Genomic DNA, 25,827 nt, shown 5'->3' with positions numbered 1-25,827 from the left:
TAACATTAAAACTCAAATGATTTTCACCCAGTAATTGCACTTCTCATAATTCATTATAATCGAACGGATACATTTGGCTCTTTTATCAATTGTAAAATCACGTCGATGATAATACTACAAATCAAATCATATGATAGTTCAAAGATGTGTGAATCGTTCTTCTATGTACAAATAGTTATTGTTCGAAATCTTTGGTAGACAATATTATGCGTGTTTATATTTAGATTAAGGAGCACCGAGTGACAGAATGTGAAGAAACAAAAATGTATATATGTTAAATTATTTAGACTAATGCTGTTGTATGTGTATAAATTATTTTTATAACTAATTTGATTTATAGTGAAATAAAAATAACCTATCCATAAAATTGTGGTACTATGTCGTACAAAATGCGGTACACTTCATGTGGAAATGTGGTACAAAAAAAATATCCAAAGACTGAACACAAAAAAAATCGACGGCTGAAGACTAAAGACGGATAATCTGGAAAATAAGTTGAAAGATCCAAATCGACGAGACGCCGAATAGATCGGTCTGACACCTTCTCGCTTAATAGGATAGTAGATAGGTAGATGGATTAAGGAGCATCATCGGTTGACTGATTGAACCGGAGACTTGGACCGAGTCAATGCTTTGAATCCAATGGACTACAGATATGTACCCAAACAGTAGATGATCCAATTATAAGGCATAAATCGAACCGGCCCAGGCTTTGACATTGTTCACATGAACAAAGAACAGAAAAAAAGTAAAGGCAAAAAATATATATATAATATAAATAAATAAATAAATAAAAGGATCAATCGAAGTCAGCAGACTCTCTTTCCTGGAAGTTCTCTTCTTCTTCTTCTTCACCCACATCCAACTGTAAAATCGACATTCACAGAAGAATACCCCATAGCCATGTCCAACTCAGGTCCACCAGAATCACACAACCACAAACCCGTCAATGAAAGCGAGAATGAGACCAAAAAACCCATGCCCGATAAAATCAAGAAACCGACTTTTCTTGCCCAGCGTCCGCCGAAACCCATGTGGGTCCTCCCCCACAGAACCCCTTCTCTTGAGGGTCTCTACACCGTGGGAAAGAGTCTGGGACAGGGCCAGTTTGGGGTCACCTTCCTGTGCACGGAGAAAACCAGCGGCATTCTCTACGCCTGCAAGACTATACCTAAGAAGAAACTGATTTGCGCCGAGGATTACGATGATGTGTGGAGGGAGATTCAGATCATGCATCATTTGTCCGAGAATCCTAATGTAGTGAGGATAAAGGGCGCCTTTGAGGATGTGGTGTCTATTCATATAGTGATGGAACTTTGTGCCGGTGGGGAGCTTTTCGATAGGATCATTCGGAAGGGGCATTACAGTGAGAAAGAGGCGGCGAAGTTGATCAAAACTATTGTGGGGGTTGTGGAGGCTTGCCATTCTTTAGGGGTAATGCATAGGGATCTTAAGCCTGAGAATTTCTTGTTTCTTAGCTCTGATGAGGAGGCTGCTCTCAAAACAACTGATTTTGGTCTCTCTGTCTTTTATAAGCCAGGTTTTTTCAACCCCTTCAACATTTTCTTTCTTCTCGGATTCTTTATTTTCAAGAAAATGGATGGTCATGTGTGTAGTTGTTGCTCATTTGAGAGAAATTTGATAAGATTTGCTCTCAGCTCGAATTTTTTCTTCTGTTTTTTAATTAAGTTCAAAGATTGTACATGTATGCTTTATTTCTGTGGGTGTCATGCTTTATCTACTAGTTTTAAATTTTATCTACTTTACATGGAGTTCTGCATTTTGAAAAGTCGGGATAAACTCAACTTAATTCTTTATTCTTTGTTTGTTAACCTATGTTAGCCTAATCCGTTCGATTCATTATTTGTTTGTATCGAGACTATGTATTCAAATTAGGCTGTCAATCTATAATTTCGAAATATTGATTCTTCTATTGTATACGGTTTTAATTCTCTCAAACAATATTATGCTGAATTTTTGGTTGCTTCAAAGTTTCCCGTTCAGTGAAGATATTTTGTTCGTGAGATGTGGTGGGAAGAGAATCCCTTTTGACTACTCTCCCCGTCTCTTGATGCCTTAGACTGCCATCCAGAGGAGGAACTAAGACCAAATAAAAAGGGACCAAATTCAGTTGTTTGTTACACCGCACGAATCGGATTTTTTGATGATCGTTCTCTCGATACGTTCCTCAAAAGGTCCATATTTCTTGAGGAAAAAACACCCATGTTTTTAGTTTCATCTTTCATGACTGAAGGATTCCCGAACCTCGTCAATTTATGAATGCCTAGTTAAGAAAAACTTGCATGCCTGTTTGAAATAACCAAGTTGTTAGTATGTGTAACTTAGCTAGTATTCTACTGATAAAGAACTCGAAAGTCCATTACAAAATCTAGGATTTCTTTAGCTTGAGATATGCATGAAAGCTATGCCTCTGATACCTTTTTTGTGTGTTTTTATTAACTAAAAGTGGCTTAGCTAACAGGTGAAATGTTCAGTGATGTCGTGGGAAGTCCATATTATGTTGCACCCGAGGTTCTTCTTAAGCATTATGGACCCGAAGCAGATGTATGGAGTGCAGGAGTTATTTTATACATTTTACTCAGTGGTGTTCCGCCTTTCTGGGCAGGTACTTGTATCCTTTATTCGATTCTTCTTCCTTTGGATCAAATCTTCTCATCCCATGCCTGAGATAGAAGTGTAATTGTCGTGCTTCTTTTGACTTCAGAAACCGAAGTGGGAATTTTCCGCCAAATATTACGAGGAAAATTAGATTTCAATTCTGAACCATGGCCTGAGATTTCAGATCTTGCTAAGGATTTGATAAGAAAAATGCTGGATAGGAATCCAAAGACTCGGTTAACGGCGCATGAAGTTCTGTGTAAGAAATTTTCGTGATTATAATTTGAGTTTTTCTTGGTTTCACTTTGAAGGGGCTGATCTTTCTAATTTTGCTAAAATAAAATGGTTTTGTGGCTTTTCGTTTTTCTGTCAGGTCATCCATGGATTGTCGACGACACGTTACCCCCAGATAAGCCTCTCGATTCTGCAGTTATATCACGCCTCAAGCAGTTTTCTGCAATGAACAAACTAAAGAAGATGGCTTTACGAGTAAGGATTTTCTCGGTCTTTGTGTGTTATTTTCCTTTTCGCCTTTTTATTCGATAATTGCATGGCATCGCTCTATATTTGAATGAACTTTCAATTTTTTTCCCAAACAACATTGCAAAACAATATCTCAAATTATTTCTCTAAGTCTTTTGAGTTGAATAGATTTGAAAGCCCAGCCAAATGCCATCTCAGTGTATTATTCCTTAAATCTTGTAAACAGTGTGGAAGTTCATGAGCTATATTTTGATTGTTGTACCACCATTATGCATGTCAACAGGACGATTGTTGTCTCTAAACTATGATAACCTTAAATGGTATGTCCATTGCAGGTCATCGCAGAGAGATTATCTGAAGAAGAAATTGGTGGTCTAAAAGAGTTGTTCAAAATGATAGATACAGACAACAGCGGGACTATAACTTTCGATGAACTCAAAGTGGGTCTACGGCGAGTAGGCTCCAAGCTTATGGAATCTGAAATAAAAGATCTCATGGATGCTGTAAGACTCTCTGTTTTATCATGTTGTTCCATTTTTTTCCTATTTTTAGTACTCACAAACGTATGTCTATTGCCTTCTCTATCGACATGGCAGGCAGATATTGATAACAGTGGAACAATAGATTATGGGGAATTTCTTGCAGCTACAGTTCACTTGAACAAGCTAGAAAGAGACGAGAATCTGATCTCGGCTTTCTCATTCTTTGATAAAGATGGTAGTGGTTATATAACCATTGACGAACTTCAACAAGCCTTCCAAGATTTTGGTCTGGCTGAGACTAACCTTGATGAAATGATTAGAGAGATTGATCAAGATAATGTGAGTTTTCTACAAAAAAATCCCCCTTTTTCCCTAAAGAAATCTGGTACCTATAACATTAAGGAACATTGTCGAGTTTGTATTAAAATTATAGATCTATGTAGGTCCTCGAACGAGTGAGCTCGCTGTCTAACCAAATAGTGAAACATTTAACCATGTTTTTATCAAGTAGGGCAATAGCCGAGTTGTTGCTTTTCCGATACATACTTAATTTAGTTCGATTGCACAAGGGATTAAAGGTGTGAGTGTTGATTGAAGAAAGAAAACAAATACAAAAATAACTGTATATACCAAGCATAATTCATGTCGAACTGCACAAATCAAAATCTTTTACTCAGTTACTGATCTTATTTCAATAGTTCTGCTTAATATATTGGTGCTTTAGCTAACTACTTATGTACTTAACTCGCCTTTAATCTTGCAGGATGGACAAATAGATTACAGGGAATTCACGGCAATGATGAGAAAAGGAGTTGGAAGTGGTGTTGGGAGTAGAACCGTGAGGAATACTATAAACTTGGGAGAAGCCTTCGGACTAGGAGTTGTTAAAGATCAAAGTGAAGGATGCAGCAGCTGACACCAGGGAGTTATTATAGATAGCTGACACCAGGGAGTTGTTAAAGAGAAAGTGAAGGATACAGCAGCTGGATTCAAATTTATGGACGTTTATGTGAAACTGGGCTCTGAAATGTTCTTATTGGTTGTACCTCAGAAATTGATGCTAATTCATGTTACTTTTGTCGAACTTTTTCTGCAATCAGAACTTTCAACCAAAGTCTGTATAGAACCAGAGAAGTAATGCAAATGATAATAAACAGATCATTATATGTTACGCAAGAGTTGAGAACACCCCAGAGAATGGATCACATATTGTTGCTTTTATGTCTGAAATATATCTAGTGATTTATACATGCAAGTGTACCCGGTACAATAATTTCTTCTACGAAAATATAAATAACGGTTTCAAGCATTCCAGCATCTAAACGTAAAGAGACCTTTTTCCATTTCTGCCACAAATAATAGAGTTGTACTCATAATCACATCTTGCTGGGAACTACAAGATACTTGGTATGGCGACCCTGAGCAATTATTTTTCCTGTTTTTTTGTTCCTAAGCTCGACGCTCACGACAGCTATAGCCTTCCCGACACGCAGCACCTTTGATTCTATCTCAATCTCCTCCTGCACAAAAGAAAATCACTCCAATTTTTTGATTTTGAAGGTATAACAAAGCAAACATTCCATCCTAGTCACTATTAATCCAAATGCAGAAACTCAATTCCATACATGCAATCTCAGAAAATGTGACACTTGATGATAAGTCAACTTAGCTAGCTACTTCACGTTATACAAATAACTACAGCAAAACAGGCCAAGCTGCTAATATCTAAGAGACTGATTTCGGTAATAAGGCTGTTAAAACAAGGACGGCATAAATGACCTGATGACCACACATCTCTAAAGATGAAACATCCAAACTCTCAAAGTTTTAGATAAAAATACAAAACGACACATCTAATACTACATCAGGCAATTTTCTATCGATTTAATTCTATCATAAAAGTATGCCTGAAAAGCTTCAACATAATAGATTTTAGAATTTTCGGAGCCTGCCGTATTCTTTTTTTTTCTTTTCTATATCAACCAAGATAGTGAAAAAATAAAGTTATATGTTAGGTTAGAAACTCAAGACGTGTTTCATCCCAAAATGCTTGTCTATTGGGCAATATAACCTCAAGGGTTTATGAGTTATTATTTATTAGTTTTATTACTCGATGTGAGACGTTTGTCATATTATCGACCTCTTGAGAAACCAACGTCTGCCCACTTTAGATAGCTTTCACCCACCTTTCAGTATCAGTGCATCATGCAACCTCAATCCAGCCTATAATTATGTCTTTTTTTACATAATTATCGACATTGATTCAAAGATAGTTTTTTTTCTAGGCCGCCTCTTCCGTTACGCCGTTTCTCAACGAGAGCACCAATATTAAGCTATAAACCCAAGAGGTGTTTCAACTCAAAAGACTTGACTATTGGACGAATAACATTATTGGTTTATAAGATATTCTTTATTCGTTTTATTGTTCGATGTGGGACATTTGTAACATTACCGACCTCTTGAGAAGCCGACGTCTGCGGTGGCCCACTCTAGACGGCTTTCACACACTTTTCCGTATACAGTGCATGATGCAATTTAATCCAACCTATAGGTGGCCTTTTTTTAGGTCGTCTCTTCCGCTACGCCGACTCTCAAAGAGAATACCAATGTTATGTTATAAAATAAAGAAGTGTTGCATCCCAAAAAGTTTGTCTATTGGGTGATATAACGTCGTGGTTTTATAAGTTATTCTTTATTTGTAACAATATCTTCAAGCATTACAACCATTTTCGATAGATGGAGTGGGAACTCTATTTCAGGCACTTTTTCCTACAAAAAATAAGTCATCTGTACAGAAATTTCTACCTACCGTCCTACCCTTGGGACACTACCTGCCCTTAGTGCATCTAAGGAAGAATATTTAATAATACATATGGTGTCAACTGAAAAATCAATGGAGCTCGCATGTATTGATAAATGTCCACTCTTAAATGGACCCTTGGAGTAATGTCATATGGGTAGTAGTGACTACAAATTAATGAATTATAGTAACTATATCTTCCCAAATCAACAAACAACTCAGAGGGTTATTTTCTGGATCATAAAGGCAAACCACTCAAACGAGGAAGGATCCAAACAGAAACTAGGCTGCAATGTTTTCAAAATTTTATAGCACCTATAGCTCGATTCTTGCTCACCAATGAGCTGCATATAGCCCAGAAATCAGAAATTCCACCATTGTCTACAGGAAGAATTCACTAAAGCAACAGATGATAAAAAGAATAGTCTGATTAGAAGAATAACAAATTCTGAAGCAACAGAGCACAAGTAAAAGAAATTAAGGGAATAAACCAATTACACCGACAAAAGCGCCATCCAAGTAGGAAACGTTGATCTCCACAGAAACGCCAGAGGTGGGAGCTCCCATGGTGAAGATAGCAGCTGATCCCACTATATCAACAAGGGCCGCCGTGGCGCCGCCGTGCAACGAGTTGCCAGTGTTCTTGAGCCACAACAAAGAAACAAGTGAATCTTTCCAATAACAAACTTAAAAAACTGAAATCAAATGGCAACAGAGGAGGAGACCCACCAGGAGACGAGGAGGAACAACTAAGGAACACAGGAGAAGACCGCGTTCAATGCGATCGACTTTGAGGCCTTGCATCACAATTGGATCGATAAATTTCGTGGGCATCGAATCCACCGTGAACTCATACGGGCCACCTTGCTTCTCCACCAACTTCTTCACCCACTCCGGCTCCATCCTCCCCACTTCTCCACCGTGAACTACAACGAGAGAAGCAATTATTTGTATTTTTTTAATCCCGACTTAAATTTGTTTTTAAAATCCATTTTCGGCTCTGATTTTGATGTCAAATCTATAACAACAATAAAAAAAAATGTTTTCAATAATTTTTCGTCAGTAGTTCGAGTTCGTCTGATAAAATAGAAGAAAAATTTATAAAATAATATTTAAATATTCAGATATGATATATTTTCTTAAAAAATAATTAATAAAAATTAAATAAACAAAACTTTTTTAGACTATTAGATATATTTAATTGGGTCTCATGTGAGACGTCTCACGGATCCTAATCTGTGAGATGGATCAATCCTACCCATATTCACACTAAAAAATAATACATTTAGGGTGTGTTTGGTTGAGTGGATTAACTAAGGATAGATTAATAGTCCAATATTTATCGTTAAAATTTTAAGTTGTTTTAATAATCATTTTGACCCGGTTTAAGATCCAATTTTATGGATAATTATTTGATTAATAAAATTGGATCTTAAACCGGTCAAAATGATTATTAAAACAACTTAAAATTTTAACGATAAATATTGGACTATTAATCTATCCTTATTTAATCCACTCAACCAAACACACCCTTAGCATAAAAAATAATACTTTTTTCATAGATAGCTCAAATAAGAGATTTGTCTCACAAATACGACCCGTGAGACCGTCTCACACAAGTTTTTGCCTTAATCCTAAAACTTTTTTAACCAAATCAAAGATTCCAATAATACCATCTCCTATTGATACATATGTATTTGAATGCACTGAAATACATTAGAAAAAAGTTATTTCTCAAAGAATAAAGTTTGTCCGATTTTATTTTTCCATATTTCCCAAATTACAACATTTCATATATCAATTTGTCATTTTATTATATCAAACTGTTTTTCACTCTTTTAAAAATATTTATCATAATACAAAAAATATAAAATTAATATAAAATGTTCAGGTGGTTGTGTTTGTATGAAATTATTTGATTTGAATAATTGTATTTGATTCTGATGTTGATTTTGAACCATGAGTTTTAAATTACATCAATTTTAGATGAATTTGAAACAATTATAATTATTACAAGTTGATAGTTGGTGAATTTAAAATTGATTTAATCAGAAATTATCTAAATAAATATAACTAAAATACAATAGTAAAACCGTATTTAAAATGATTCAACCAAAACAAATTTTTAAACAACTCGTAAATTTCATATGAAAACTTTAAAAACCGTGCATTCACCTAATTCAGCAATGTAATAAAATATTATAAAGTCCGGCGGTCGGAAATTGTTAAAAAAAATCGATAAATTTCCAAAAAATACTTCTGCCAATATTTCAATTAAAATTCAGTACTTAGTCATTATTTTTTAGAAATCAGTACCTGACAGATCTATATATTTAGTTTTAACTACCCAAAATACAAACTTTACATTTTTACCATTTATTATTTAAATAAATATATTATTTTATATACAAAATTATATTATTTTTCTCCATTTAAAATATAATTTTAACAAAGTATTGTTTCTCAATTATTATGAAATAAAAGTAAATACTTATTTTGACATACCAAGTACCTATTATGGAGTTTCAGATACTTGATTTCGCTCTTTGAATACTCTAAATATATAAGAAAATACTATATTTTCGAGCATTCACCATAAATTTAGTCATTGTTGGTCTTTTCATGAAAAATGCATTAAGATGACTTATTCATGTCATTTTATTTTTTAAAAAAAAACATAGGTCATCACTCATCATGAAATAAGATTAAATATTTATTTTCACTAACAAAATGCTTATTTTGGAGTTCCAAATGCTTGATTTTACTATTTGAATACTCCAAATGTGTAAAAAAATACTGGATCTTCGAGCCATCACAATAAATTCAATAATTGTTGGTATTTTCATTGAAAATACATTAAGATGACTTATTCATGTTATCTAATTTTTGAAAAAACACAGTTTCTCACTCATTGTTGAATTAGAAAAATTACTTATTTTGATCGATAAAATACCTATTTTCGGGTTCCAAATATTTGATTAGGCTATTTAAATACTTCAAATGTGTAAGAAAATACTTAAGTTTCAAGTAATATTAAAGTGACTTTTGAAGATAATATTGAATATTTTTTTATGATGATATTTGTGAATAAAAAACGTGCTACCTAAATTGGTACAAATGGTACCTAATTTGATTTCACATATACTTGATTTTACCCTTTTAAGACTAAATTTTGATTATTTTGGGATATAAAAAAATATAGTTTCAAGTAATATTGAGTGACTTTTGATGTGTCATTTGTGAAGTTAAAATGCGATGCCTAAATTAGTACAAAAAATATCTAATTTGAGTCTACATATATTTTATTTTTTTTACTCCCTAAATGAGAAATATTTTAATTTGAGTTTTCAGATACTTGATTTCGTAAATGAGATACTCACAATATGTATTAAAATACTGGATATTCGAATAAATAACGTAAGTTCATCAAGTGTCGGTATTTTTATGGAAGATACATTTAGATGACATATTCATCTCATTTAATAATTTTTTAAAAAAAACAAATTCTCAACTAAGTATGAAAATTTTAAAGTATTTAGTTTTACTTGAGAAGTACCTAATTTGAATTTGCAAATACTTGATTTCGTAAATGAGATACCCACAATATGTATTAAAATACTAGATATTCGAATAGGCAACATAGGTTCACCAAGTATTGATATTTCCATGGAATAAGAATTTGGATGACTTATTCATATCATTTAATATTTTTTCTGTAAAAGAAAAAACAAATTTCCAACTAAGCATAAAATTTTTAAAGTATTTGTTTTTATTTGTGAAGTATCTAATTTGATATTGTAAATATTTAATTTGTTACATGAGATACTCATAATATGTAATAGAATACTGGATATTCGAATATGTATCGTAAGCTCACCAAGTGTTTATCTTTCCTTGAAAGTGCATTTGAATGACATATTCATCTCATTTAATTTTTTTTTTTGTGAAAAAAAAAAAACAAATTATCAACTAAGTATTGAAATTTTAAAAATACTTATTTTTACTTGAGAAGTATATAATATGATACCTAAATTAAAACAAATAATACCTAATACAAGTCCACAAATACTTGATTTTATCATTTAAATACTCAAATTCGATTATTATTTGATGGTGTCAATATTGAGCTTTGAAGATGATAAGTAAGTCTAAGTGCTCAAATCGACGTTCGTATATAGGAGAATGTAAACGTTGTTTCGGTAACCTATAAACGATGTTGATCTTGTGTATTTATAGAAGTCTTGAATCCAACGTCTATAAATAAAACGGCTTCTTTGACATCTGATAGGATCAGCTTTATTACCTAAAAAGGTTCCTGCAAAAAGCTTCAGAACAATAAGTCGTGTTTCATACCACATTTGGTAAAAAGTATTAAATGACTTTGTTCAGCGTTACTAATGCATTTAATACTCGTACATGGTAAAGTAACAGTAACATTTAATATATGACTGATAGGTTTTGATTTAGCAAAAGTCAAGTTTTGCTTCTGTTTTTCTAATCTGATAAGTACACGAAGAGTACTGCTTTGTTAAGACGATACGAGAACTTCTGTTTTTATATGTTCTACTGGTTTATAAAGAAACCAATCGGTTTTGACTATCATCACCACAATTAAATTAATTCTATCTGAGAATTTGTTTTTTCCTTTTATAAAAAAATATTAAATGAGATGAATATGTCATCCAAATGCATCTTCCATAGAAAGACCAACACTTGGTGAACTTACGTTGCATATTCGAATTACATATTATGAGTATCTCATGTACCAAATCAAGTATTTGCAATATGAAATTATGTACTTCTCAAGTAAAACTAAGTACTTTAAAATTTTCATGCTTATTTGAGAATTTGTTTGTTTGGTTTTTTTTTTTACAAAAATATATTAAATGAGATAAATATGTCATCCAAACGAATCTTCCATAGAAAACCAACACTAGATGAACTTACATTGCATATTCGAATATCCAATATTCTATTACATATTATGAGTATCACATGTACCAAATCGAGTATTTGTAAACTCAAATTAAGTACTTCTCATCTAAATGCATATTCCATGGAAATACCAACACCTAGAGAATTTATGTTACATATTCGAATATCCAATATTGAATACATATTATAAAGATCTCATTTACGAAATCAAGTATTTTCCAACTCAAATTAGGTATTTCTCAAGTAAAATTAAGTACTTTAAAATTTTCATTCTTATTTGAGAAATTTTTTTATTTACAAAATATATATTAAATGAGATGAATATGTCATCCAAATGCATCTTTCATGAAAAACCAACACTTGGTAAACTTACGTTGCATATTTGAATACTCAGTATTCTATTACATATTATGAGTATCTTCTATATCAAATCAAGTATTTACAAACTCAAATTAGGTACTTATCATCCAAATGCATATTTCATGGAAACACCAACACTTGGACTCTTTGAGAACTTCCGTTGCCTATTCGAATATCCAATATTTTCATACATATTGTGAGTATCTCATTTACGATATCAAGTATTTGACAACTCAAATTAGGTACTTCTCAAGTAAAACTAAATACTTTAAAATTTTCATGTTTATTTGAGAATTTTTTTTACTAAAAAATATTAATTGAGATAAATATGTCATCCAAATGCATTTTCCATTGAAATACCAATACTTGGTGAATTTACTTTGTCTATTCGCATATCCAATATTTTAATACATATTGTCAGTATCTCATTTATGAAATCAAGTATTTGCAAACTCAAAATAGGTATTTCTCAAATAAAACTAAGTACTTTAAAATTTACATGCTTAATTTGGAATTTGATTTTTTTTTCACAAAAAAATATTAAATGAGATGAATATGTCATCCAAATACACCTTTCATGAAAAGACAAATAATGACTGAGGACAGATGTATTTTTTTCAAATTTACCCAAAAAAAATTCCCATAAAATTATTTTCGTAAACTTATTGTTTTTTCCAAATAAAATCTAATTAAAAATACATCGGCTCACATGGAAAAAAGTAAATATGACATAAAGAACTGAATTAAAAGCTCAACTTCCCCTAATCATATCATATCATATCAATTTTCTAAAAATGTAAATAATGATATTTTTATTAAATTTTAAACATTTTACTTACAACATTTGAGCATTTTATTTATTGTAAGATAATTTATCGCATGTGTTATTTATCTATTATATTATATTAGAATGTATTTACAATACCAGATCCTTTTTTTCATATGAAAAAATCATAATTATTTTTATCTTTATTAAAATCCCGAGATAATTTTATATCATCAAAAATTCTAAAAAAAAATTCCATAAAGAACAACAGTTTATTTAATTATTCTACTTGAAGTTCCTATATTTCCCTTTGACTAATGGAGTTTCGTAGAAAATGAATGAGAATGACATGAAAATCTGTCCACCTTGCTGGAAATATTTAGGAGGAATGCCTTCCCTTGCTTAATTCAATTTTAAAAAAAAACCCGAGGAAAGAAAAAACGAAAGACGTGAAAGTTTTCATTGTAAACCGAAATAAACTATTTTTAATCCGGGTCAATTAATTTTAATTAAAATAAAAAAAGCTTAATCGGTTTGATTTGCTCAAACCTCCTTTATTGTCCACATGCGAAGGGGCAGAAGACTAATATATATAAGAGCTGAATAGCTGATAACATAAATTATATATTTTTTTAAATCATTAAAAAAAACATCACTAGCAGACAGCAATCGATTTGAAATATTTCTAAAATGTGATGATTTTGGACGGCAAAAGCAGCAGTGATTTACCAAACTCAAGGCAAGAAAGCATGTAGTTCTAAACAAAGTCTACTTGTTCATTGAAAATAGAAACGGGTTGAGAATAGAAACTGCAGCATTATCTAAAGTTCGATGATAATGGGCATATCCCACAGAGAAATTGTTGTGATGTCCTCTCCGATGGATATTAGGCAATTGTTTTGTTGATTAATTTGGAAGGTGTGTGTGTTTCTCCATCAATCTGTTAAACTCATCGTCAAATTCCTTCTCAAGAGCCATAATTTCCTCCCGGTGCTTGCGCATCAAATCAGCCCGTCGCTCTCCATGCACCTCCATCAACTTTCCCCTCTCCCTCTCGAACTCCTCCATTTCTTTATCCTGCGACTTGATGAATTTCACAACTTCCTCCCGCCTGAAATTAAATTACAAACAAGTTATGAAATACAATCAGACTATCATCTGATGAAACTCTAGGGAACAAGTGTCAAACTTTTAGAGATGAGGCATGTCACCTGTGTTGACGTTCCTCAGCAGAATACACATTTTCCTCGGAGTTAGCCACTTTCTCACGTTGATCTTGCATGATTCTTTCAAAGTTCTCCTCCTTTGCATTTCTGTCGTCATAAAACTTTTGCATTTGCTCTCTGAAAAACGACTCTTGGAAATCCATCTAATGTTCAAGATCAAGAAAAAACAATGTGGTTGATATCAGTAGGAGAAAAAAGGACAGCTGAGCTGAGAAAGAAATTAATCTTAAAGGAATTCAGATTAAGATAAAGCTACTTGCAGGAGGAAAATTGTAATTAAAAGAGCAAGTTCAATTAAAACGACATCAAAAAAAGCTGTCAAAAGAGAGATGTTCAGTCACTCGCGAAAGAGATGAAAGGACAACTCATTTGAAAGGTATCAAAAGTCACTTCAGAATTGAACATAACTTATTAAAGTACAGAAAATTGGCTTCGAATGAAACCCCTTCATTTTTTTAAAAGTCTCGTATACGTGTAATCACTTCCTCACCCCCCCTCAACTTATCAAGTCACCAGTTAAAAGGTTAGCAAATTGTTTTCCATGTGATATTATTTCACACAAAAGAACAGCATGTGTTATTTTTATAACAGCACACAACAAACAAAAGAATCTGCCACATATTTTTGTACAGAGCTCCTACACCACCTGACTCTGAGAAGAAACATCAGATAGAAGGATGGAAATAACCGCAGAACAATGAACTAACATTCAGCAATAAAATATCTACCTAAATATAAGATAAAGGTAAATGATGGCAGAGTTAACACCAAAAGATATACAGCTACTGGCCATTTGATTTTAAAAAGATCGAGGTTCAAGACAAACTAATACAATTACATATACATACTCCTTAATATGATTAAGAGATATCTCCAACCCACAAGAAAATTCACGAGTCAATTCCAGATTCACTGGCTTCAAAGACAGTGAACCAAGAAACTGAAGTAGGCTAAGTATCCATGAAAAGAGCAATCAAGTTTATCAAACACCATCATACTTCAATACATCACTTTGCTCCAAGACATGCATGCATTTTTAGCCATACCTCTTCTTTATTTTGTTCATGATGAGTTTTGGTCCTCAATTTTACAACACGGTTCTCTTCCATCGTCTGCCGCAACTTCTCAGATAGCATGCTATTGGATTCTACAAGAGCCTTCTTACTCACCTGTTCCTTGACAACTTTGTTTTTTAACCAAATGAGCTGTTGATTATCCTCACTCATTTGCCTCATTTGATCCACCACCATTTCTTGATAAGATCTCATCTCATACTTTAACCTAGATTTGCCTGAGTATTTATGCAGCACTATATAAACTAACAATACGAGTGGCAACATGGAGTTCCTTTGCAGCCACAAAGAGATAAAATCGATGATGCCAAATAAATAATCAACATATATCAGAAAAAGTGTGTGTGTTCATTTATGTACATGTTAAGTGTGTACGGAGAAAGAGAGTGCACCTCGTGCGTGTTGGTTGAAATTGTCCATATCTTGCTCCAATGCAATATATCCATAAAGTTGGCGCTTGCCTCCTGGATAGAACGGCACTCTGTTCTTCTCCCAAGCTAGCCTATCTTTATGATTGTCTTCAAAATGTTTGGCTAGCCGTTCAGCCTCCGTATATCCAACTGCTGATGTCTCAAAAATCAAAAGACTCATTCCTCGATGCCCCTGTGGTCCATATGAATGGCGGGCCTTCAATGCAGAGTATGAGCTGAAATATTCAAGAAGCTCTTGATTTCCCATCCCAATCCACTGCAGAACGCAGTTCAGCAATAAACAAGATTTAGCATTAAATAAACATATAAAGCTGTATACATCAAAAACTGAGTAGACTTTAAAAAAATGTCATAAACCTTGTCATTTGCATCTTTTTCTAATCTAGTGTTCATGATGATAACCATGGGTGGCCAAACAATTACTTTGTCAGCTCTTTCTCCAAGACCCTTCCATTTCCCAAATACTTCACCAGCTGGCACTGCTGATGTTCCCCTCCTTTGAAGTTCCTCCTCCAAAAGTTCAGCAAGCTCCCTATGGAGCTTCACCCTTTTGGATCTCTTGGTGCTAGCATGTGTAATAAGGGGTTGTAAACCCTGATACCAATCAATAGCTCCAGGACCTCCATGGCAAGCCGGGCAATGCCATTGTCTTTCTGGCTCACTGATCTGCTCAACACTCAATCCATCCAGGCACTTGAACAATTCTCTAAACCACCTGTTCTTCTTCCTAGTCTCGTGGCTTTTTTGGCTCCCATCTGAGTCAAAATCATCATCCAGAAGTTCATCGTCTGTGTCATCCAACTCTCCATCGCTGTCACCACTGTCATCAACTTCATTAGCCTTAGATACCTGGTCATCAGCTGAGTAAGTTGATTGAACATGCTGCTTCAGGCGCAAGCTATCTTCTGGAGATTGAGAGGCTATGTCAGACCATCTCCATCCATTCTTCAAAGGAGCAGAAATTACCATGTCAGGATTTTGGTAAGCTGATTGGGGCTTAGCATAACCTCTGCCAGCTGGTTTTCTTGAATCAGACGACTGTGTGGGCCAGCCTGAACCCCTTCGTGATCCACCATGATTTATAACTCCCTGTTTTTGCATAGTATCTTGAGGACTCAATGTCTCAGAATGGGAATAATGAGGACCCAATTGTCTTGAACCATTGCCCCCACCCTTGTTTTTGGATTTCTTTCCACGCACTTCCCATCCATCATCTTGTGCAGAATCCAGACCCATATTCGAGATTCCACTGGTTAATTGATCAAAACCAGGACCAGAAACATTCAAGGCACCTTTTCCCTTAAATGATGAATCAAAGGTACCATCTCTGGAAGGATTCCCACCTACTTTTCGGGAGTTCATGTCTGGGATATCACAATGAGAATAAGTGCGGGAAGAAAGTATCGCTCACAACTGTGGGTATAAACGTCAGAGGATTATTACTGTAATAACTTATCATGGCTATAATAGATCATCATTTAGCACCCAGCCATTTTAAGTTCCACAATATAATCAACGATATACTGTGAAAAAATGTAGAAACATACAAGTAAACAATAATATAGTGCTGAGTGCAGATAAAATTAAATGACATGTTTTAAGTCATGGAGCCACAATTAGGCCCTCTTCACCTACAGTTACCCTGAGAAAGTAAGTAGAATAATCACAAGTTCATGGTACTTTTTCTGGACTAAATTGAATAATGTCACCGTAAAGTTCAATTTGCAGCAGTAGCATCCATGAAAAGACTGAAAAAAATACCAAAAAATATGACAAAAATTTCAATCTTCATCACATATGCACTAAGTTAGGTAAAATTTATTGGGAAACATCAGAATTGATAAATGCAAAAATATTTAAATATATCAAACATAGTTTCTCATCATACAAAAAAAAAAATTGGTCAATAAATCAGATAAAAACATGAATTAAGCAAATTAAGTCCATCCTTTCCCTATAAAAAAATTCCAGCTGCCCTGTAAAAACGGTAAAATACTAAGTGGCCGCGGTGGGAGATGTGATAGTTGTCCAAGAAAAGATGATGCTATGAATTCATTCAAAAAATGAAAAAGAACGTGCCATATACAGCTTTACCTGTTTCTCAGAGACTATGAATGAGAAATGCAAATTGGATCACCGTAGAAATCTCAGAAGTCTCACAACAAAAACAACTGAAATCAGGCAAATTTCAAGCACAATTATTCTAGGAGTTAAAGAAAACTATCAAAAGATATAATCAGTTGCAAATGTTTAAAACTTTTTGTTAGACTCAGTACAATGCAAGTCTACATTTCTGTGTGCACATACACACACAAAATACACAGTTTGATTTGCACGTCCATTGAGATCTACAAATGCACGAACAAAATAAAACAATAAACAGCAACTATCAGCCACCACCTATTATCTAAACAAATTGCACTCTCTTGAAATTAAGTCATGCTCGCACATGTCAGATGCATGCCAAATAGGGGTGTCAATCGGTTGGGTTGGGTTGGGTCGGGTTTCGGGTCAACCCGTGAAATTTTTTTTACTTTTTTTTCAACCCGAACCCAACCCGAACCCGAAGCAACCCGAAAACCCCCAACCCGAACACGAACCCGTATAACCCAATTCAACTCGTCTAACCCGCCTAACCCGAATTTTATTAATTTTTTTTATATTTTTTTTTTAAAAATTAATGAAAAAAATTCAAAAAAATAAAAAATAATAAAAGTATTTTAATTTAAACACATAATAACAAAATTTTCGATTTAAATTTGAAAGTTTAATCGTAGAAAATTAAAATTATATTTATTAAATCAAATAAAAAATTGTTAAAAAAATAAAAATATGCAAAATAAATATCAAATGATGAAAATTTATCACATAAATATACAATAAATTTTGTTCAAACATACAATATATAAAAATATAGGTAATATTTTCAAAAAAAAAAGTTCGTGGGTCAACCTGCGACCCAACCGACCCAACCTGAAACCCGCCTAACATGACACTAACCCGAATCCACTCAACCCGAACCCAACCCGAACCCGAAAAACCCCAACCCGAACCTGATTTTTTCGTGTTGGGTCGTGTCGGGTTGACGGGTCGTGTCGCATTTTGACACCCCTAATGCCAAACCAGTTTATTTTAGATAAAATTGCAGAATTTTTGGGAAAAGATCGACTGAGAATAATTTAATGCATAACTTTTCCATTTATAATTTAGGAAAATTTTCTTAAAACCCCATTCCAAAAGTTTTTCATATATACAAAATCCCATTTTTTTTGCCTTACAACCATTCAATGATTTACGCCAAAAATCTCAATTTTAACTTATATTTAAACCAACTAGTAGTAATATTTACATTCAAATACATTATCTCTATCTAAGTTTTCAATCAGCAAATTAACTAAAGATTATTCTTATCACTGAATTTATTAATGATATATTTCATTTAATTTAATTACTTTTTAAAATAATTATCTGGGATATTGGAAAAAAAATCACGAAATTTGGCAAAAGTAGTATAAAAATAGTAAAACAGTTTTTTGAGATTAAATATGACTAGGAATTTTAGAAATGAAACATTTTCCATTTTTTTTATGTACGTAAGTACAGGAATTTAGTTTTACCAATATACAAAATGGTTTGAAACTGTCGATTTTATTTCAAGTAAAATTTCAACCTCTTTTATCAATTTTATTATATTTACTAGAGGGTGGACAAATTAAAATCTACAACAAAACCAAAAGAACAAAATAAAACACTAACATATCTGAACTTTTTAAGGATTTTTTTTCCAGAGTTGAGGGGTTAATGTTTCATCAGACGGTGGCTTTTTCCATGGACACAAACATCGCCGTGATCATCGGAACTCGGAAGGGTATCCAAAAATTTATCTAACAAAATAAAAATCAAGGAAATCGACATTTCTAGGATCCTACCAGCCGATAAATTATTTTACTCTATACATACAAAAACGTCGAATATAAGTTAAAATAATCACTCATGCTGTTCATCACTGACTTTACACAAACAAGCACGAAGCAGAAGACAGCAAATAGCACAAGAAACAACATTCCAGAGCCAATGCACGCAAAAAACTTGCAAAAAAAATTCCAGATTCAAACGAAAACACACCATAAAAAGCACAAATACGTCATCATCGAACAAAACGACAGATTGAAAGCATTAAGATTTTAAGGCCGAAAAAAATATAAAATCGATGTACGCGCGAGACGGAAAATGAGTGCGAGAATCAGGCAGGAGGAAGACGGAGCACCTCACGGCGGCGATGGCGCAGCAGCGGGCCACGGAGATCGGAGACGGAGTGAAGGAAGCGATATGATAAGTGTACTATGAGACATTGTTATATAAAGTGAAGTGGATCCCAAATCGGATTTCAATTCGCTTAATAAAACTGTAAAAAGCAAATGTTGATTGGTAAGTCAGTAGGGTTTTGGTAATTTGAATTACAGATTTATTTATTTATTTATTTTAAAAAAAATATATCAATTTATGGTTGTGTTTGGGAATTGTCGTAATTATTGTCATAATTCTTAAATCTCCTACCTATTATTTTATTTTAATAAGGATTTTGTATTAAAATATTGCATTTTTGTCTTCAATTGTGTTGACTTGACCAATCATAGTCTTCAATTATTTTATTTTGAACATTTTGTATTAAAACAGAGCAAATTTTTTTATAAAATCCTAAAAAACAACTCATATTTACATCATCAGATTCACATGTTTTTAATATATTTCTTAGACTTTATTTACGACGGCCTTTTATTATGACAATCTACGTATACATTTGAAAATATCATTTTAAAAAATATAGTTTATCAAGGTTAAATTTTTTGTAAGTATTGAAAAAATCTAAAAACAAATTTAATTTTTTTTTTATTTTTAGTAAGTTTTTCTGTAAAAAAAATTATTTAAAGATATTTTTTATTCCAAGATACATATTTTGAGTAAACAATTATCACATGGTTGATGTGATTCTACTGGATAACTATTTTGTCCTTATTATTCAGAAATTGAATAATAATATTATTATTATTGAATTTTATTTATTTTTGACAGATAACATTGTTCAGTTTCATATTTTGATAATAAATGACAAAAATCTAGCTTTTGCTTCTTCTTTTTTTATTTTGTTGTTAGACCAAATTTGTTTATATTGTGACAATAAATAGGGTTGTCCCCATAATCTGGTGTTCAGATTATTATTCATTAAATGATCTGCACAAAATTAATGTAAAATTCCACATCTTGTATTGATATTATTTTAATTTGTATGCACCAAAAGAGTGATTTTCATTTAATATCTTTTTCTATTTTATTAAATCTAAGCAACATATACAAATTGGTTGTTGTGTCAAGGTGATTTTTCACCCGATTTTTCTTTTTATACTCCTAAAATATCTCTCCATCCTTAATATTTCTCAACAAATCATCTCACTCGCAATTCTCAACTTTCTCATCATTGCTTATGGTTTCCGGCATTTTCAAACTCTCTCAAAGCAACAAATTAAATAAAAATATAACCTAAAATTAACACACCCAAATGTGAAATAGAAATTAACCAAATAAATCTTAAAGGTAATTTTTTTTATTTATTTTTTAAATTCATATATTAAAATTGTTGTGTAGTCACTTGTCTTATAATTACATTTTGATCTTTTTTTTAAATATAGATCATGAGTGACTACACAACAATTTATTTTGATTTTTATTTTAATATAAATCAAATGAATTATAAAAAGTATTGTACAAATACACTAAGGTTATGTTTGGTAGCCATGATAAGAGAATGATTATTAAATAATCATCTTTATCTTACGTTTGGTTCATTTTTTGTTTAATCTATAGGTCCTTGATTATGCTTGAAAGCCATCACCATTCATGTTATTTGTGTGATTAAATATCCCTCTAAAAATGTGTGATAATTTATAATTATTGAATAATGATCATGAAAAGATTTTATATTGACCATAATACCCTTGAATTGTCTTCTTCAATATAATATGACAATTAAAATTATTGAAAATTTAATAATTAATTTAATATTCAAATTATTATTATTATTTTTATTAATTAATTTCATAAATTTTTATTATTTTCAATCATTTTAAAAAAATAAATTGTAATATAAATCTATCTTAAATTAAATTTTTTAAAATTTATAATCTTGTTAATTAATTCTTTTTATGAAAATAAATATTTATTAAATTCTATTTTTTTTAATTATTACCGTAATATTTTCAAATATATTTATAATAAATATATAAATTAATTTTAATAAATATAAATTATAATTATAAATATTTAATTATCTATCTAATTGTTTTAAGAATATATATTTAATTAACACTTGGGGCATTTTGATCATTACAATAACATTTACAAAATTAATCTATCATTTTAAAATCATACCAAACACCATGTTATTTATCCCACGATATTATTAATCAATATCTCTTATTTTTCAATCACTTTAATTACTAATCATTTACTTATCACATCGCACGTATCAAAATTTTATATTAATATGTTTTCAGCATTCCTTTGAAATTTTTTTTTAATTTCTTTGAGTCAAAATTAAAATATACTGAATAATTTCAAGATATATTTGAAATCATTATTTTACATAAGTGATTTTAGCTCAATTTGATATATTTGAATGCATTTATATTTCGATGAAGTTATTTGGATATAAAAGATTAATTCGATGAACTATTACGAATTCATCTGCAATAACTCCATTCGAACATAAATTCAGATTGGTATATATTGATATACATGTTATATGTATATGTTTGTACACTGTTTTTTTATAATTTATTTGATTTATATTTAAATATAAATCAAAATATAATTATAAGAAATAGTTAGAGATTATACGATAATTAATATGAATTAAAAAATAAATTAAAAAAGAAAGAAAAAAATAACTTAGGTAAGAATAGAACATAATTATATATTTTAAAATATTAGAATTAGAATTGAATAGAAATATTGAACGAATATTCAACGTGGAGCCGAAGCTTTCCGCGCGCGGGAGGATTGCGAGACCCAATTCCCCGAAATCCAGCACGGGGACACTCTGTAATCGCATTTCGACCACTCCAACAGATTTCAAGAATCAAGGAATGGTGAGCACTCGTAGCAGAGGGAAAAGTGACGCCAACCCACTCACGGAAGAAGATGGAGGTGGAAAAGGAGGGGAATACGAGGAGTCTCGAGCCCAAAGAATCAAGGAGAACAACGAGAGAATGAAGAGCCTCGGCATTTTCGAGCTCTCCAAGAACCTCAAGCCGTCCAAGACGCCTCCTCTGCGCGCGATCAAGGCCCCACGGCCTTTGTCTACTGACCCTCCCCGGCGCTCGTCGCGGTAAAGTGAAGAACCATCGATTTTTATTGTTGTTATTGCTCGAAAATCCTAGTTCTTGATGTTTGTTTGTGAATGGATGCGTGCGTTTAGGTTGAAAGATATGCCTCGAGTGATGTACAAAGACGAGAGACACCCGAAGAAGGAGAAGCTTGTAGTTGAGAGGGTGGAAATTTGTATACCAGAAGGCGAAAACCCTGAAGTTTACACAGAGGAGGACGAGAAGCTGTTGGGGGATTCTGTGGCCGATTGGACTCTCTATGTTGATGGGTACGATGAAGACGGGCAGCGCATATATGATCATGTTGAGGGAAAGAGTTGCCATCAGTGCAGGTATCACGGTTTTGGGTTTGATTTGCTTGCTTGTTCTTGTCGAAGATTAAATTTTAGCCACGAGAATTTCAGATGGTTTTTGGGAAATATGGAACAAACTAAATTCCGTACTTATCTCGTTTATATGATGTTTTCTGTTCATAGAGGGTATATTTTTCCATGATTTATATACATATAACGCGCTTGAGGAGCCTTGAAATGTTTGCATAATAAGCTTGGCGGCGCAACTCCTTGAATGTTTTCCCATTATTTTTCTGCAACTCCTCTTAGCCCATCCCTTCTTCCCTGTGTCCATTGTATTGGATACATATGAGATTGATGAGCTTTTGCAGGCAAAAAACTCTGGGACACCACACTGAATGTAGCAAGTGCAAGATGGTCACCGGACAGTTCTGTGGAGATTGTCTTTACACGAGGTATTGTGTAAACGATACCAGCATTGCTTTTCTTTTATTCTTGCTATTCGGTTGACTTTTCTTTTTGAATCTCCAAGTGTTGAATTTTGATTTCCTCACACATAATTTAGTCAAAGCGAAAGCATTAGAAAGAAGTTGTCAGAAAGAAATTTGATTTTCCTCCTTTTGTGCTTTAGTTCATGCACTAACAAGTTTCTCTTATGCATTGAACATCGAAGACTCTGGTTTTGTGTCTGTTTTTCCTCGTCCCTAAGCTGAAATAGAAAAAAAGATTGCATAAACGGTCATTTTGCACTCATTTAGTGGGAAGCTAAATTTGATGCAAACTAAATGAAGCCTGCTACCATCTGCTTGGAATGTTGACTTGGATTATACATAAAAATTTGCAGGTATGGGGAGCATGTACTTGAAGTGAATGCAAACTCAAATTGGATATGTCCAGTTTGTCGTGGGATATGCAATTGTAGTCGCTGCAGAAGAGATAAAGGATGGGCTCCTACTAATTCAATCTACAGGAAGGTATATTCATCAAGTTTTTCTTGACTTTTATGTGCTGATAGCTCATCCAATCTAGCTATATTAAAAAATGGTCTTTGATCATCTCTGCTACCTGACTTAGAAAGAGGCAAGGATTCAGGTTGTTGGATTGTTGGTGTTTCTTGGCTAACCAAGATATGATTTTCCGAGTTCAGGTGACGAATCTTGGTTACAAATCAGTGGCACATTATCTCATCCACAATCGTCGTGGGCCTGCAAGTGTTGAAGTTCCTTCGTTAAGTGAAAATCAAGTTTTTTCGGATGGAAACGAAGAAACCTCATCCAGTGAAGATGATATCGAACTGGATGGTTCTAATATGTCCTAGCAGATATCGAGGAGTCGATCATATGGTTTGAACTTTGAAGACAGGCTGGTGAAAATAATGTTGTCATTAACGTACTATGATAAAAATTGTCTAATTTCTGTCATCCAAATTGCTTTTGATCCATGTGTAGGTAGAGAGTTAGAGGCCTAATGAACATGCATGGTCTACTTTTGAGTTTTGAATGATCAAGAACTCTACTGATCAGGCAAATGCAAATGCAAATGCTCATTTTGTATCAAATTCTAACTATGTTACCATGCCACATCCGGAGTATATTTTCCGATGGAACATAGCCTTCACCGATATGAAACATGGGGTGAGCAGCGTAGCACGTGGAATGGTAAAATTAGGGGAAATTGTTTTCCCGTTACTATATTTGAAGTTTTGCTATTTTTGTTCATTCTGTTGTAAGAATTGAGTTATAATCTTATATCTTCGAATTTATGACATTTTTAGTGCTCTGTTTTGTAATTTTAGTTTTTGTTTACATTAATTTTTTTTTATTGGACACGTCAATGCAATGTAAAAAATTATTAAAATTGGTAAAAATAACGACAACAAACTAAAATTGAAATTGGATTACACATCGAATATCAAAATAATAATAATAATAAAAAAAAACAAACATAAAGAACTAAAGTTACAATTTTTCATGTGGTATATGCAGGAAATTTGATTTTTATAACTAAACTATTCATTTTATATATGTAAATTATATTAGCCACTAATTTTATTTCTTGGTTAACAGAAATAAATATTCATAATAATTTGTAATATAAAATTAATTTAATGGAAAAAATTGTGTGAAACGATCTCACGAGTCGTATTTTGTTAGACTGGTGGATCTCTTATTTCGATCATACATAAAAAAGTATTACTTTTATGCTAAAATATACTTTGTGAATATCGATAGACTTGACCCGTCTCACCGATAAAGATTCGTGAAACCATCTTACAAGATAACTAATCTAATTTAATTATCTCAAAAGTTATAGCATTATCCCCTTAATTCAAAATTTCAATAAATAAAATTTTGATTTAACAAGTCACTAAATAAGAACAAAAACCAAAGCCATTGTCCAGCTCACAAGTATTTTGTTTCTTAACTTTAATCAATTATTTATTTAAGAAAATGATATCTTCAAAAATTATCAAGATTATTTTACAAATTTCTCCCCTACAAAAAATAGACAAATTATTGCTCAGTTTATTTAACTTAATTTAATTAATTAGTTGACTATGGAATTATAAATTTAATCCTTATTAAATTCACAATCAAATAAAATAGTTGGACGGGGAAACTACTGGAAATATTCAGAAACTAGATACGATCTGTAACAGAACTGTGTTTTGCCCAAATATCGATTAGTTAGTTTAATCAATTTCAATTATGATTAATACTTGATTACATGGTGTCATTAACTCTAGATACAAACTAATACTGTCAAATAAATGTGCAGATAATATCAGTGATTTTAAAATCTAAATTAAATATTCAATCTAGTTATAAAACTATTTTAGATTTTTAAAATATAAATAGAAAGAAAACAAATATATCCCTCTCATTCAATATTTAATAATATTTATTTATGATAATCTAATATAATATAATATAGTATAACTACACTGAAAGGAACTTATGAGTGAGGTGTCCCTTTA

At 32.3% G+C, this 25,827-nt stretch overlaps 4 protein-coding genes and 1 long non-coding RNA gene across 8 annotated transcripts; 3 read left to right on the top strand and 2 right to left on the bottom strand.

Moving 5' to 3' along the window:
• Positions 1-795: 795 nt before the first annotated feature.
• On the top strand, positions 796-4,772 carry LOC140822987 (calcium-dependent protein kinase SK5). 2 transcript variants are annotated; one of them, XM_073184042.1, is made up of 7 exons: positions 796-1,540; positions 2,483-2,626; positions 2,726-2,878; positions 2,993-3,108; positions 3,438-3,605; positions 3,699-3,923; positions 4,348-4,772. In XM_073184042.1, exons 1-7 carry the CDS (start codon positions 904-906, stop codon positions 4,498-4,500), a joined length of 1,596 nt encoding a protein of 531 aa, XP_073040143.1. In that variant the 5' UTR covers positions 796-903; the 3' UTR covers positions 4,501-4,772. The 2 variants fall into 2 exon arrangements, with proteins under 2 accessions (XP_073040143.1, XP_073040138.1); XM_073184037.1 differs by having other exon boundaries at positions 3,438-3,923.
• Positions 4,729-7,374, bottom strand: LOC140823000 (uncharacterized). The gene is made up of 3 exons (XM_073184050.1): positions 7,114-7,374; positions 6,883-7,026; positions 4,729-5,104 (listed from the first exon to the last, which is right to left on the bottom strand). Exons 1-3 carry the CDS (start codon positions 7,285-7,287, stop codon positions 4,961-4,963), a joined length of 462 nt encoding a protein of 153 aa, XP_073040151.1. The 5' UTR covers positions 7,288-7,374; the 3' UTR covers positions 4,729-4,960.
• A 5,792-nt stretch (positions 7,375-13,166) lies between these two features.
• Positions 13,167-19,593, bottom strand: LOC140822972 (protein SUPPRESSOR OF GENE SILENCING 3). The gene is made up of 6 exons (XM_073184025.1): positions 19,443-19,593; positions 15,533-16,539; positions 15,137-15,431; positions 14,718-14,962; positions 13,657-13,814; positions 13,167-13,556 (listed from the first exon to the last, which is right to left on the bottom strand). Exons 2-6 carry the CDS (start codon positions 16,535-16,537, stop codon positions 13,352-13,354), a joined length of 1,908 nt encoding a protein of 635 aa, XP_073040126.1. The 5' UTR covers positions 16,538-16,539; positions 19,443-19,593; the 3' UTR covers positions 13,167-13,351.
• On the top strand, positions 17,353-19,014 carry LOC140822980 (uncharacterized). Its single transcript, XR_012116084.1, has 2 exons — positions 17,353-17,648; positions 18,302-19,014. It is a non-coding gene; the product is annotated as an uncharacterized lncRNA (long non-coding RNA).
• Positions 19,594-22,194: 2,601 nt separating the features above from the next.
• On the top strand, positions 22,195-24,559 carry LOC140810454 (uncharacterized). Of its 3 annotated transcripts, none has more exons than XM_073168320.1 (6): positions 22,195-22,559; positions 22,650-22,889; positions 23,222-23,305; positions 23,695-23,824; positions 23,998-24,193; positions 24,299-24,559. In XM_073168320.1, exons 1-5 carry the CDS (start codon positions 22,318-22,320, stop codon positions 24,166-24,168), a joined length of 867 nt encoding a protein of 288 aa, XP_073024421.1. In that variant the 5' UTR covers positions 22,195-22,317; the 3' UTR covers positions 24,169-24,193; positions 24,299-24,559. The 3 variants fall into 3 exon arrangements, with proteins under 3 accessions (XP_073024421.1, XP_073024414.1, XP_073024410.1); XM_073168313.1 differs by having other exon boundaries at positions 23,998-24,216; positions 24,299-24,558; XM_073168309.1 differs by having other exon boundaries at positions 23,998-24,558.
• Positions 24,560-25,827: the final 1,268 nt, after the last annotated feature.

This window comes from Primulina eburnea, chromosome 1 (assembly GCF_022965805.1).
Source record: "Primulina eburnea isolate SZY01 chromosome 1, ASM2296580v1, whole genome shotgun sequence".
NCBI lineage: Eukaryota > Viridiplantae > Streptophyta > Magnoliopsida > Lamiales > Gesneriaceae > Primulina > Primulina eburnea.
This window is presented reverse-complemented; position numbering and strand designations above follow the sequence as displayed.